Source organism: Anneissia japonica, unplaced genomic scaffold (assembly GCF_011630105.1).
Source record: "Anneissia japonica isolate Jap-2015-1 unplaced genomic scaffold, ASM1163010v1 scaffold4031_len268452_cov156, whole genome shotgun sequence".
In the NCBI taxonomy this organism is placed as follows: Eukaryota; Metazoa; Echinodermata; class Crinoidea; order Comatulida; family Comatulidae; genus Anneissia; species Anneissia japonica.
In genome coordinates, this window is record NW_022716874.1 from 222,592 (window position 1) to 238,128 (window position 15,537).

Sequence of the window (15,537 nt, forward strand, 5' to 3'; positions counted from 1 at the left end):
ATTCGATCGTGTGTTGTTCAATGGCTTTTTAAAGAGTAGAAACCATTTGTTTTTACAAGAAAAGTTGTTGTGTCAAGTTAATGTATTTTAACATGACTATAATAAACACGTCCACGTTTGAAGATTTGATTTTTGTACACCCCGGATTCATGGTAGAATACATTCATAAATTTAACTTGCCAAAAAGTTGCCATCAGCAAAAGGCCGATGCTTATTTGCAGTCTGAAAGTTGAACTCCGAGTTAACGTACATTTAACAAGAATCAATAACTTTACGTGACCGATAATGCAATTTATTAAAGAATGACTGTGCATGCGTTGTTTCATTTACGTAAATATATTGTTTATTGATTTGTTAACAGTGACGTAAATATATATCCACTTCCTATTTTAAAAGTATTTTTATTTTTAAGAAAAGATTTTGTATAAATATGTCATTACTTATTTATAAATCCATCACATATGCTATAATTAACTTCACATGTTTCCTGTTTCTAAGTATTCATTGATATGGTATAATTATATTTATTTAAAGTTTTATTTTATTATTATTATATTATCTAAATGTCAATAGATTTAAGAAGAAAGTACCATCAACAGATGGTATTGTAACAACAACAGTATTTCAAACTGTTAATGGAGATTGCAACAAATGGAAGGAACAGAAGGATGTGGATGGTATGAATATTATACGAATGGTATTAAAATATAAATATAAATAATTTAATTTACATATTAACTGTCTAAATATTATATATTGTTATTTTTATGAATTATTTTGATGACATGTTTTTGCAAATATAACGAACAGAAGGATGTGGATGGTAATATTATACTTTTTAAAATACCATATAATTTAATTGACAAATTTACTGTCTGAATATTATAATTTGTTATTTTTATAAATTATTTAATGACATGTTTCTCAAACTTTTTAATATTGTACAGTGTGTGAACTAACCAAGCAGATACGTGAGCACGCCATCGCAGAAAATCTCGCCAAAAAGCTAAAACAGCCTAAAAGCCATCAAAACTCATCTAATTCTAATTCTGCATCATCCAGTCTTACCGCCTCTTCAACAGTACTTTTATATTTTTTTTAATTGCAAAAATTACTTTAAATATTTTTATTGATTGATGTTCTTTTAAATTATGATTATGTATTTTTTTACTTAGCAGTCAGCCTAATTAAGAAAGTCATTGTCTCAACCACACTGGTTTGAATTGCTGTGTACATTTTGAACTGACCTTAGTGATTCTTAAATGTTTAATTACAGATGCCATCAGAAGCAGCAAGAAGTATGACAAGCTATGCCTGTAAACTCCTAGAAGGAGGAATTCATAAGAAACTTGTTGCTAAACTTACTAAAACTACTGTCCGTCCGACTAACATATTTCAACAAATGAGATCATTTTTAACAGCCAGGAAGGATATTGACAAGAGTTTCATACCAAATGATGTCACATGTATTTGGGACTATGCTGGTCAGCTGACGTATTATATATCTCACAGGGTAAGGAATAAATTTTACAGAAAGCTGGTTTTTTTTTTAAATTTACTGTAGGTTTTACTTTTTTTTTACAAAAACCTTAAAAAACATCTCCACATTATATATGAGAATTAGTTTTAACTTATTGAATCTAATTAAAAGAGCTCCTGAATATCAAATATTAACTCAAATCGAACAATAAACATTATTAGTTTGGGGGTTCTTGTAGTATTTACAGGACTTAAATCTCTCTTGTTAACCCTTTGATACCTTGGCCCGTATTCTATACGGTCTAATTTACTGTCCCAGGATGCAGGGCCCATATACGGTATGGGCTGATTTTCCTGCTTGTTTTAGTAATGCTGCCCTCTGTTCTTTTAGGGGATTTCCCTACCGTCATGTAACTAGACATGACTTGGCAATCATTTGTATAATGTCAAAATGATTCAAAGTAACTAAAAACCTAACATTATGGGACTCATGGTTTTGAGCCTAAAAATTGGTGCGGCTTATACACAGGTTACACAAAAAAATCATGATATTTCGCGTCCTAATTAGGGGTGCGGCTTATACAACGGAATATACGGTATATTTTATTTTATTACTGTTTTTATGATTTTTGCAACTGGACCATTTATGAGCTGCCTTCCACCTGTGCTTGAATGATGTAGAAAATGTAGTAGGAATCCTAGGACAGCACTGTAGTGAGTAAAATTAAAAATACTAGGCCTAGGCTACAAACCAGTCCTACCTTAGGCTATGCCTCATTAATTTGGCTGGTCTGTGCCTAACCTAGACAACAATAATCGATGGTGCTGTTTATAGCACGTTTATGTTTGGCCAGGGCATCTGCCAAATGACCTACACGGCAACAAGATTTTTATTTTTCTGTGGATTTTATCGCCAGTTTGGCTATCAGTGTTTCTACTTTGGTAGCCATGATGGTAATGATAAAACTGTTCGCCATGGTTCGTTTTTTTGTCGCCAATGGCGACATGGCCATCATATTTTTTGAGTAATGACCTTTGTGACCTTGGGCATAAAAATTTTTTTATTTAACCAAGCACATTTTATTTCTGTAAAAAACAACATATCCACATAATATGTAACATTCATGACCATAGGAGTATTTTTGTGAAGTTTACACAGGCTTTATGGGTAAAAAAATACCCTTTTTAAGCCACTAAATTGCAATTGTGGGCACATGATCTTTGACCTAGGTCTAAAGTTGAAATAATTCTGCTATTTTTTGGAAGCCCAAGACATTTTTAACACAACAATCAAACCAACATTTGTGAAAGGTTACAGTCATAAAAATGTATTTTGCGTTTTTCCTAAATAGGCCTCATTCACCTAGGGGGTTGATCTCTTGGGATTTCAAAGGGTTAACTGACTTTAACAGTAATACATATTTTTTAATGATCAGCTGATTTTAATATTTTTTTTATGTTTTAAATTGTATTTTTCTTCTTTCTAGTTTTTTCTGACAGGTGGATCATCATACTGTGTGGTTTTCAGTGTGTTAGATGATTTGGACACTTTGGCAAACCCAAGAAATTCCCTGAAGGTAAATATACCACTTGGTCTTCAATGCAGGTTTATAGCTTTAATAGTTTTATTACATCAACCATAATCTCATACTGTTTTAAAAATTATGTGCTTATACATTTTTTTAGGGACAATTAGAAATGACAAATCTTCAGATGAATGTATTTTGGATGCGGTCAATATACGAACATGCTGTACTACCCTATCATGGAAGGACAGAGAAGTTAATCAATGGCATATCCTCACCCACGATCAGTTTAGTTGCCACACATAAAGACAAACTACTTGGGACTGAGTCAGAAAAGAACAAGCTGGTGAGACATTGTCTGTTTTTAATAGTAAAATTACAATATTTTAGTCTTAAATTCTTCAAAAAATTTACTTATATGAGGCATGTTGTGGCAAAATGGCTAAGTTGTAGCAAAAATTGAAATTCAAGTTATTTTCCAGATCCGGATCCTGCTATACCGTTAGCTGCCTTGTGAGAACATAGCCTAAATTGTTAATCTATAGTTTTTTAGGGAATTTTTTTGAGCTCCCATATTTTATAGCTCATTTATTCAATATAGCCTGTCCAACAACTTAACCATTTCACCACGACATGTCTCATACTGTCTGTTTTTTAGTAGTTACATTATTTTTTTTTTTTAAATCTTGAAAACATCTAATACTTTCAATTTTGTTCACAGATCACAACCAAGTTCAAAAGAATATTTGATGAAGTCGAAGGAACACCATACCGAAATCATGTGGATCGTGAGATGTATGTTGTAGATAACACTGTGCGTATGGATGAAGGGATTGAGAAATTGAAGAAGAATGTCGCAAAATACATGAAGGCAACGGCTAAACCTATTCCCACTAGCTGGGTTGATTTCCAGTCCAAAGTACAAGACGTTGGAAAAACAAGACTCCATGTTTCCTTAGATGAGGTAACATATGCTTCCTTATAATATTTATAATTGAATAATATTTGATGAATATGATTAGAATTACACAAGTGCAGATCCACAAGTCCAACACTACCCATCTCATAACTTTCTTCCTCTGGTATCCTAATCCCCCTCCCCCATTTGACAGAGCTTGTTGGGCAGTGAAACCATAAAAAATATAAAATAGGCTCACATCAAGTGAAAACATGTCTGTCACAGTCACCCGGAAAATTTATCCAAGAGTCACCACTGATCTTGCGTCCTTTGGGTCTCTATTGTATTGTTTATTTACCTTAATTAGTGTGATTCAGCAAAAGTTATTTTCTGTCATCTTATAGTAACTGAATAAAGATGAATGACAGCTTTTCTTGTGTTCTGTTTTATCACCATAACAACTCCCTGGTTTCATAAACTACCTTTATTTTTATGTTGTTTTGGTATTAAGCTTTTATTGATAACTAAAGGACACCTATAAAAGCTTACCAAAACAACATAAGAATACAGGTAGTGTATGAAACCAGGGAGTTGTTGTAGTGATAAAACAGAACACAACAAATTTACATCCAGTCAATTTGGAGTTACGTATAGTTCTGACATACATTTTTCTACCAACTACTTCACAACTTTTAAATTAACATATAAGGCAAGAGCCAATCAGCGTTGGAATAATAACTTTGGAAGAAATCTAATCAACATATATAAAGCAAGAAACAGTCAGCATTAGTTGGGTTAACCCATTGTATATAAGGGTCGAATTAAGCAATGTAGCTGACTACAATATATTTCTTGCATTTGTATGAATGGAATTCTCTTTTCATTCAACATTTGAAGATCGCGGAAATTGCATCTGAATGTGGAATTTCTGAACCAACGCTCAACACTGTCCTCGATTATCTAAATGACACTGGAATAATTCTGTACTCTAAGACTAATGAGAAGTTAAAGTACACGGTTATTACGAACTTGTGCATGATGATCGACGTCGTGACGAAAATCATCACAGTAGTGAAACCAGATGATATTGAGAAGGTAAGCAATACAACAATCTCTTATAAATATTTTTTTTTTATCATTTTATGATACTTAAAATTATGGTGAATTGCATGCATTTTATGTGTTCATATTTTCTTGTAGCTGCCTATACTGAAGCAGTGGGAAAAGCTCGACCGTGAGGGAATTCTACAAGAACAGTTGCTACATCATTTGTGGCGACATGAGATAGCGAAAGATGCCAGCAACTTAGAGGTATTTTTAGAAATTATGAAGATGTTTGGGTTACTGTTTGAGCAAGAAAAGGTAAGCTGGTTCTAATCGTTTAGCAGAAGTAAACCCTTTCATATTATTATTTTTTAGTTCCTATGCACATAATGCAATAGGAACTATTGTATTCACTTTTTTGCATGTGTGTGTGTGTGTGTGGACATCTTCAGGAAAAGTTTTCGGACATTTTGTTTTACTGACATGCCTAATGGTACCCTTGGTATTAGTTTTCTAACTAGCCATCCATCACTTTATTCCCATTGCATTCTATCTTGTCATTCTGGCCCACATTGCCCTTGTGGAAAATATCAAGGTGTCATTAACATACTCGTGGAAACAGTACTAATATAACAAAGTATTGTGTTTATTGATACTGCATTTATAGTAAATAATAATTTTGAAATAAAACCAAATATTGTTATATTACTGTAATTTTATTTTTGCCTTATATATTTTTTTTACACAGACATTTGACCCAAACTGTTTACATCAAAAGTTGTGTTGATTACTATTAAAGAGTCTGAGCGATTTAAGGAAAGAATTTGTATTAAAACTGTGTATGAAGGTGTGGGGGAGGGGAGGAGGGAAGCAGCGCCTCCCTGGATACGTCCCTGCGAAAGTTAAAAGCACTCCATAGTGATAAAAGTATCACAGTTTATGTATTAAGTAGGCCTATAGGCAACATTTTCGCAACCACAGCATAACGCAGCAAACGGCCTAAATATCTTTTCTAATTGAAATATTTTGTGTATAAAATTCAGTCACATAACTTCACTATTATACTGCATAAGGTTGATGACTGCTAAAGGTGGTTTAATATATTGTTGTCTAGTAGGACATGCCAGCTCCCCTACCCCCGATATTGTTTCAAACTACTGTAAAATGAAAATACTGTATAGGCCTACAAAATTTTAAAAAAAATAAATGTTTTTTTTTTATTCTAATATTGTAATTTGCCTATCAATATCACTATTTTGGACTATAAAAACTCACTCCTGAATTGTTCAAATTAAACCACCACACAAATTTGACCCAACCTTATATTTTCTGATAAAGTCATGTATCATGCATAGGAACGTTAATGCCTGCAAGGCTCTGGTTTTCAGATTTAGCATATTTTCAACTTGAGGAATGTAGACAAGTTTTATATCAAACTAAAGCTTAAAAAATGTTTTTTTATGATTCCTTGATGAAACTTTTTTTGTGTGGATGTATAAAAATATTTTGGAATTTGAAATTACATAATTTTGAAAGTATAAAAAATATGAAAATGTCAAGTTTTTTCAAAAACTCTAGGAAATAAAAAAATTGCCGTTCATGCCAGTCATTTTTATTTTAATTCGGAGAACTTAACATATTAAATTAGTTTCTTGTGACAAAAAGTAATATTCATTTACAAAACAATATTAAGGTGGGGCAAAAATATTTCTTAATATTTTTGTCAGTCTGTGACCAAAAAAAAAAACATTTTTCAAGTTTATTATTAAAGTCAGGCAGCTTTCAACCATTGTGAAATTCATAAAACCATTGAAGCTATTAGGCTAACATACACTGACAAGATTACTTAAATTTTTGGACTTATTTATCCATATTTTTATTAAATTAATTTTAGTCGGTCCGTGACTAAATTAGTCACACACCACCAGCAGTCAACAATTCAAAACCACAGTGCAGAGACTTTCTTCCAGTGTCTTTATACAAAGCTATCAATGGTAAAAGCCACAAACATTATAGGAGTATAAAAAGCTGCCTGAGGGGTGTTGCCTGGTCCTGCACCAATATGGCAGCAACACTTAAACATGCGCTGCCAGTTTCATACCAGCGCATTCATATTCCTGGATGAAGAGATAAAAATGTAATTATCTTTCCAAGGGCACAAGCAATCTGACCGAACTCTCTCTTGAAATTGCAAAGATTTGCCGCTGTGCCAACATGCCTTCTGTTCCTTCTGTTGCCTATAATTTTCAAATTTTTTTGAGATTCATAATATGCCACGTCAGTGCTCTTGTTTTCAAAGGGATCTCAACCTGGTAACAGAATCTTCATTGTTCCTACTCGGATGCAAATCAATAAAGAAGGCTTGAAAGTTAGGGGAGACGAGCAGCAAACTGCATCGTTTTATGTGACTCCCACGGACTTCCTACCGGATGCTGTCTACAATGTGTTGGTCGTTTCGTTTTTAGACTTGATGAATGACAAAGGTAGGAATGGTGATCATGTGGAATTGTTTCGGAATCGGAGTGACTTTTACTTAGATGATGAGCATGTCGTGAGTCTAGGAGCTGTCAGAATCAAGAACAGACATGCATTAAAAGTAAGATGCAAAGTTTAAACATATTTTTATTAATGTAATAGAAATGTAGAATTATGTTATAAATTATATATTATATATAAAAGTATATTTAATTATGTAACAAAATAGGCAATAACATACACAGTTAACCATATGGAGTATTTTGCCAGCTTCAGCGGTGAGGATTTGAGCCTATTATTATCCGAACTTGAACTTGATCGATTCCTAAGCCTAGGATGGTTTTATGCTGGCCTTCGAAAGGAAGATGAGTCCTTGTAGTATTTCGTCGAGGCTCATCCTGTCGGTATTGTATAAAACATATAATGAATGTTTCTCATTCATATAATGGGGTAGAATATTTCATGAGGTGAAAGATTGGATGTTCTATTCACCTCGTTGAATAGAACATCCAGTCTTTCACCTCGTGAAATATTCTACCCCATTGCACTCATAAACATTCATTATTTGTATATATTACGTGCATCTATGACCTTTTCTCAGTGAACAACACATTGACTAATAAAATATCCTGTATGTTGTATATAATAGATTGAAATATCACGTAGGATGAAAGTTTATGAACATGGCAAAGAAGAACTTCTCGAACCACATCCTAGCATCTGCATGGAGGTAAGCTTCCGTAACCAAATTCTGTTTATTCTAGTCATTTTGTAGGAGCAGTTTGGCGCAGTTGTAGTTCTGCATTTCAACCTTGAGGTTGGAGGTTCATATCCCTGTTTGTGTCTTTAGGCAAGGCACTTAACCTGTGGTTATCTCTTTCCACCAAAGAGTACAAGTGAGCACCTGGTGGGTTCAAACACAAAATGCGCTTAATATAGATGAAATTTAATTAGAAATTAAAGAGATAATGAACAACTTTATTATAATTCAATATATACTTCTTTTAAATCTTATTTGTCATGCAATTTGAATTAAAGTGTACCACTTGCTAATGCTTTTGAGACAGATTCCCAATTCTTACCAAATGCTCAAAACGTCTTTGATTCTAAGTTTGCTATAAGTTTTGCACATAACTGGTTTTAAGTAAAGGGGTTTTACTAAATGGAATCAAGATTTCCTGTGGATTGTTGTTGGGGTGTGAAAAAACCAACGAAATGGGGTAAGAGTTTCCTTATAATTCCTGATAGGGTCAAGGGAACAGCTATTTGAGTTAGATTCAGTTTTGTGGGGCATCCAATTGGAAAGTATTATACTATAAACTATTTTTTCTGTTTTCATTTATTTTGATGATCTGAAAATGAATGTCCCCCTTTTCCATTGATAGGGGACCATTTAGGGGACTTGGTTGCATTCCTAAAACACCTACAAAATTGAGATTTTATACACCTTGGTATGCAACCATAAAAAATTTTCAGGATAATTTTATCTTATTTCATTTTTATCAGGTATTAAGTTACATCCGTCAGCAATTGAAAACTGTGTATGTTACTACAGAAGGAGTCGGCTATGAGTTACACGTCCTTTGTAATGCCTGTGACGCTACGCTGCAACCGCTGCATAAACTTGAGGAATGTTTGATGAAAGAAAGTGTGCCATGTGGAAAAACAAAGTCAGTTGTAACTACTCGTTTTAAACGACTCTTTTCAACAGGTTGGTTTAAGAATGTGATTTGTATATGAAAATTGTTTTTATATTTTATTATGGAGACACAATATGATTTATTTTCTATTAAATACGGCCAATTTTACCATGGTAGCTTGGAGGGCCTGGTCTACTTGGCTAGTCTAGTTTTAATAGCCTGGTCTACCATTAAGGCATTGGCGAATTCTAGCACTGGTATATCATCTTTAAATCTCAAGTTGAATATGCAATAAAAATATAAACTGCAGTATTATTTCTATTAAAAGTAATTCACTGTAGTCTTGTACTGTATAGTACAGTATTTACCACATCTAGCTTAACACATGTTCATCGTGACAAATTAAAACATAACATGATATATTAAATTTTCAAAATACATATTAAGCAATTGTCCAAGGAAGCTGTGTTGAATGAAATCCACAATCTAAATACCTGAGAAGGTAAAAACTACAGTAAAAATTAATTTGTGTAGATCACACAGGCTGAAAAACATTGGTTCCTACCCTAGCTTCATAGGCCAGTGGCCTAGACAGAACAAGTTGTCTTTTATGATTTTTATAATATTCAAAGTTATTGAATAATACAACATTCCCAACATCCATACAACATTCACAATATGAAAGATGATTATGTAGTGTATATGTATAAGGTTATTACTACATAATAGATGTATTGTAAAACATGGAATTCCAGCAAATAGAAAAAAAAAATGGTCCATGTTTGCACGATTTTCTACATTTTTTAGTAAGTCAAGAAGCTAGTTAGGGTTTAGTTTCTACTTTAGAATGTAGTACAAGTTTTTCAATTATTAAATTTTGGCGTGTGTTAAAAAAATGTAAATTTTGCACCCTGTTCGAGCACTGTCACTATTTTTAGATATTTGTTTACATTGTTTATGGTGCTACACAGCAACTTCATTTGAATTTTATCCACTAGGTTTTCCTATGCATTCTATAAGCTTTTCTAGCTTAGCCCAGCTCCCTGGGGGTTTAGAACTGCAAGATATCCCATAGGTCTCTGATACTCGCCTTAACGGCTAGAGGTTGGAGGTTCGGATCTCACTAGAGATTTTCTTCAATACAACTGAAATGAAGGAACTTGTTGATGATGAGCTATGCTTGATGCAATTATTATCAGTTGGCTACTTTTAGAAGCGACTATAAACTCTGCTGTTTGAGTGCCATTGAACATATTATATGGATACTCAGCGCTATAAGTTTTGTGATTGATTGATTGATTGATTAACTACTACGCCGGTGTTTAACAACAAAAAAATGTACACATAATAACCTAAAGCATATAATAATTTATTTGTATTAACTTTTTCAGCTAAGATGGGTCATGCTGCTTCTTCCCCTGAGCATGTTGTAATTCAAGGTAATTTGAGATTTTTCATGCCACCACGATTATTGCTTCTTCACTCACCTATAAATCTGTTAGGAAAACTAGTAAACATATGCTTACATTGTTTTCAGTGGGTCTACACACTGAACATTCACACACTCATTCACACTGTATATTCTTTGTATTTTATGTATTATTAACTGTTAGCAAACACATGATTATGAATTAACAGTATTATGCTAATAATGCTCTCCTAGTTCAACCATGGAGGAAATATATTACATCCATGGTTCAACCATGGTAGTAGATAAGCTCTAATACAGTACAGTATTAGTTAGACGTAGGCCTAAAAGTATTTTACTTAACTATCACTATCTGTTGATACACCATGCAGTTGCTCCAACAGCATCATGCGTACAGACTTTACTCTGTTTACATTTTGGACAAAATCGATTTGGGATTGTCAACAAAAAAAAGGCCTATTATAATGCATTGCATATGTTGGTTGTTTTGCCGTAGGGGAACTCTCCTAAGAAAATGAGTACACTTTGTTGGAATAATAGTAATGCTTGTTATCCATACATAATTCTACATCTACAAAATTATATAATAATTATGGTAAAACTTGAAGATATTGATGTGTTGAATTTTTATTTGGTCCAAAGGAATGACAGATGCGCAATTCAGTGCACTTAAAATGGATGTCGCAGTGTGGTATGATAACCAAAAATGTCTTACTATGTTGAAAGTGTTGTTCAGAGATCATGTGGTCAATGAGAGACTATCAAAAATAGATAAGACAGTGGACTTGCTGAATGATTTAGTTAAACATGGTCATTTGAATTCCAAGAATCTTACAATTCTGCATGATACCATCAGCACAACTGAACATTTTGGTCTTCAACATAAGATTAAAGTATTACTACCGTCATTCGCGGATGTTAAGGAAGGAAACATTTCCAAACAATTCAGTCATCACAGACAAAAACTAATGAAGTTTGGAATGAACCTGACTCCAGACAATGTAACAAAAATTGATGGATTGCTGAACATGCCCTGTAAGGAGTATACCGATGGCTGGAGTATGATCACTGATCTAGAAGACAGACAGATAATCAGCGAAAAGAATATGAAAGAATTCACTGATTCATTAAGAAGCCTTGAAATCCATCCAGCATTGAATGCACTACAAGATGGTAATCCTCATTTTTTTTAAAAGAAAACAATTTGTCATGTGGGCCATTTCGTTTTATTTTGTTTAGGCCTACATTCTTTACATTTCATTTTCATCATTTTTTTTTCAATTCCACCATAACTTTTTTTCATTTCCTTCTTTCCATTTTCTTAACATTTTCCTTTTTATCTTTTCTTTTCCCTTTATTTCATCATTTTGTCATTTTCATGTGACATACTTAACAGAGTAAACTTAAATTTAGGTACAATTACTAATTTGTGAATTCCTTTCTCTTCATTCCATAATAAATAATATATAGATTTTATATTTAATAATAATATCAACAACAATGATCACATGTAACATTTATAAGGTGCTCTGTATTGTTGTCTTACAGAGCTTTAAGGTATTGAAACAAGCAAGATTAAGGAGTAACTTGACCCGACATGGGATTGCACAACAGAGCTTCAATCACATAACCACAACATCCTAGATGTTTCCATGAATATGTTGACAGCATAGCAGAAATAAAAATTACAGTACTTGACTGAAATTGCTGTAATGTCTGAAAAGGTGGAAAAGGTCCAGTGGCATTGCAAAGTCCAGATAGACTGCCTAACTTTGTGCACGTCCACGACTACAGGAACACAAAGCTGGTGCATTCCTTCGACAATAGAATGTAAACTAAAGAATTTTAAATAGAATGGAAGAAAATGAGATCGATGTTGCATGCTGCTGGTGCTTCTTTAACTGGACTTTAATAAATATAAGGCACTCTGATTTATCAATTAAGTACATAGTTCTACAGTACTTATGAATTTAAATTTCTGCTGTAAAATATGAATGCATGTATGTGTCGTTATATATTTCTGTTCACGCATTATGAGATGTAAACATTTTTAGCAGCTTAGTTTACAGCTGGTTTAAGAGCGCTACAGTTTGGGTACCAGGAATAGCCTGCGATAAGTCTTAATTATCAATCACAAATTTACTAATTAGTGTTTGGATGCCAACTGTAAAATGTAGCTTGCAGTGTCATAATTCAAACAATTTGGACAGTATTATATTTATCATATATACAGTACTTAGCATTGTTTAAATATTACTTAAAATTTATGTGTTTATTATATTATTAACTTTGTGTTTTAATATGTACTGTTGTATCAGACTCACTTATGCTAAAGCTCCTTAATTTTATTAATAATAATAATAATAATAATAATGATAATATTAATTTATATAGTGCATTTTCAGAGTGCTGTTCAATGCGCTTTATATAAAAATTGATAAAATACAATATAAAACAGGCAGCATTATACTATCAAATTACAAAAATATTATATAGAAAAATTACAAAAATATACTTATGATTAATTACATTGTTAAAAAAATTGGAAAATTCAGACAAAAATAAATATCATTAATTACCTAACAAATTTAATATATACTGAATTATTACAATACAGATCAAATAAAAGTTTTAAATCCAATAACTAAAATATAATTAAAAGGAAAGATAAATATAATTACAATAATAAAATCATTGAAATTAATTACAAATTGTGGTAACCAATAAATTACTATTTACAGTTATATAAAATTTAAATATCTAAATTCAATAACAATTATTATTTGATTACCAATAAACATAATAATAATAATAATAATATTATTATTATTATTATTATTATTATTATTATTACCATTATTATTATTATTTAGCGCATATTTTAAACCCTATCAGGTACCTACTTATACTCCTGGGTGGAGAGAAGCAAAGGAGATAAAATGCCTTGCCCAAGAACAAGTGGAATACACAGAAAGAGGGATGGGAAACCAAACCATTCTCGCTGCGCCAAACAACTTCCATTAAGGTACAAGTCTTTGCAGAATATTAATAAAAATATAGGTTTTGAACAATCAAAGCTCAATATTGTATTTTCCACGAATTACACAAAATGCAAATGAATGTGTAGACATTTTTCAAATCATGGTTGTTTTAATGTATATATATATATATATATATATTCGCATTATAGATAGGTTTCAATTTTGCTTGGCCGGCCGCAAACATAGGGTTTTTAATTCATTGTCGCGGCCCGAAAGAAAAACGCTGTTGGGCCACACTTTTCCCGCCTGTGCTTTAAATGATGTTTACCATCACAAACCACAGAATTTAAGAAGTGATTGATATGATAGAGGGGATATATTTTTATGGCACACACTGTAACAAGAATTTTGATGGAACAAGATATTGATGCATATATGAACACTTGTATGTAAGCAGTATGGTGTACTGATATTCTTTTTAAAATTTTGTTTTGTGTGCTCCACTGCCATTTGTACATTTTAGCACAATCTTTCATAAAAACCACCATTTGATTAAAAAAGTGTATCATGCAGAAATATGAATTGTATTGTACCCTTTATGGATTATGTACACATGTCATGACATATATGTAATTATAACTGAATTTTAACTTTTATTATACATTATGTTAAGAACTTACTTAAATATACAGATAAAGCAATTCAAATATGTTTTAAATTTAATTTTTTAATTTGTTAGCATGCCAGACAATGCATCTTTAATATATACAGTATACATTTCTTTTCTATCGACAAAGTTTATTTTATAGTTGCAAGTGAAGTTGTACATATATTTACAATGTGAAGTTATGGAATGGATGTTAAATTTTTAGGTTTCATTTTTTGTGTGTTCTTTAAATAGAAACTATTCTGATCAACTGGAGCAAGAAACAAACCATGCAAAAAACTCTTTTCATAGAGGGTGAAACTTCCAGCTTATCGTAGAAGGCTGGCTAATATTTAGGGCCTCTTAAATATTTGAAATAACGAAATATTGTAAATGTGATATACGAAGCTTAAGCCGAGCACGTACTGTGTCATACGTTGGTTGTACAACAAATCGAACTCCTCTCCTTATAGTTCTAGATGACATGACACCTGATTGCCGGTGTGATTGAGAATGGATCATAATAAAAAGCAAATTGTTGCGCGTACATCATGGCGCTGCATTCTCTATAGAATTGCGTCGCCGACAACCGTGAGTGCCCGGCTTTTGGCTATGTTCAGACACAATGATAACGTTAATCGAGTGATGTGAATTTGTGCACGGTGTGGCGAACAACAGTATTATCGCACAATCACTGGCGTACGGTAATCCACCAACAGACCCAGATTAGCGTACGCCACTGAGTTACGGCAGTCATGCATCAGTGATTTTGAACACGGCCAGGATTTGACCCACAATGAATTTCGAACTGATCTTCCACTATATTGGGAAGCTGCTCTATATTCTGCAATTTATTATCTTTGGTAAATGTTTTAAATATTTCTAATGTACACTGGGTTAAAACAATTTTTAATATTTTTTATTGTATATGTTTTTTGTTTGTAACTTTTTATCCATATTAAGTCATTTGTTTTACTTTGTATAAAAGCATTGTACAGTAATTTTTTTTGGATAAATAAATATTAGTTTGACCTCAAAGATGTTTTTGTCATGCGATGAATTGCTATGCTGTAAATTTATTTCAACCTAGACCCAGGGATTGGAAAGCAGACATATCGGGTTTGAGTCACGCCAGAAACACATTCTTGAACTATCATCTTTCCTTAATACATTCAGAACATTATTTCTCCTCATATTTTAGCATATATTTAGTGTATAATTATTGGCAAGCTTATCTTACGAGATAATTGCATAACATTCATTCTGAAGGTATTCATTGTTGATTTAGTTGTGAGCAACATTTTCTAAGATGACTAAGAAGTCCAATTCTAGAGTGCCAGTCTTTGTTGCAGTGTCCTGAAATATATAGTGTAATAAAATTCCTCTGATGGGATTTGAACCTGAGATGTGTATAAGAGA

General features: G+C 32.5%; 1 protein-coding gene across 2 annotated transcripts in view; it reads left to right on the top strand.

Moving 5' to 3' along the window:
• LOC117110010 overlaps positions 1 to 13,008 on the top strand; it is a 16,832-nt gene extending 3,824 nt beyond the window's left edge. The window contains exons 3-14 of one of the 2 annotated variants that reach the window (XM_033252551.1): positions 574 to 1,513; positions 2,967 to 3,056; positions 3,166 to 3,351; positions 3,727 to 3,969; positions 4,801 to 4,998; positions 5,104 to 5,265; positions 7,247 to 7,543; positions 8,072 to 8,152; positions 8,929 to 9,133; positions 10,454 to 10,501; positions 11,134 to 11,664; positions 12,049 to 13,008. In XM_033252551.1, coding sequence (XP_033108442.1) covers positions 1,277 to 1,513; positions 2,967 to 3,056; positions 3,166 to 3,351; positions 3,727 to 3,969; positions 4,801 to 4,998; positions 5,104 to 5,265; positions 7,247 to 7,543; positions 8,072 to 8,152; positions 8,929 to 9,133; positions 10,454 to 10,501; positions 11,134 to 11,664; positions 12,049 to 12,077 — 2,307 coding nt within the window. In that variant the 5' untranslated portion in view covers positions 574 to 1,276 and the 3' untranslated portion in view covers positions 12,078 to 13,008. Of the gene's footprint in view, positions 1 to 573; positions 1,514 to 2,966; positions 3,057 to 3,165; positions 3,352 to 3,726; positions 3,970 to 4,800; positions 4,999 to 5,103; positions 5,266 to 7,246; positions 7,544 to 8,071; positions 8,153 to 8,928; positions 9,134 to 10,453; positions 10,502 to 11,133; positions 11,665 to 12,039 lie in introns of both variants that reach the window. The other variant, XM_033252552.1, reaches the window with a different exon arrangement.
• The last annotated feature ends 2,529 nt before the right edge of the window (positions 13,009 to 15,537 follow it).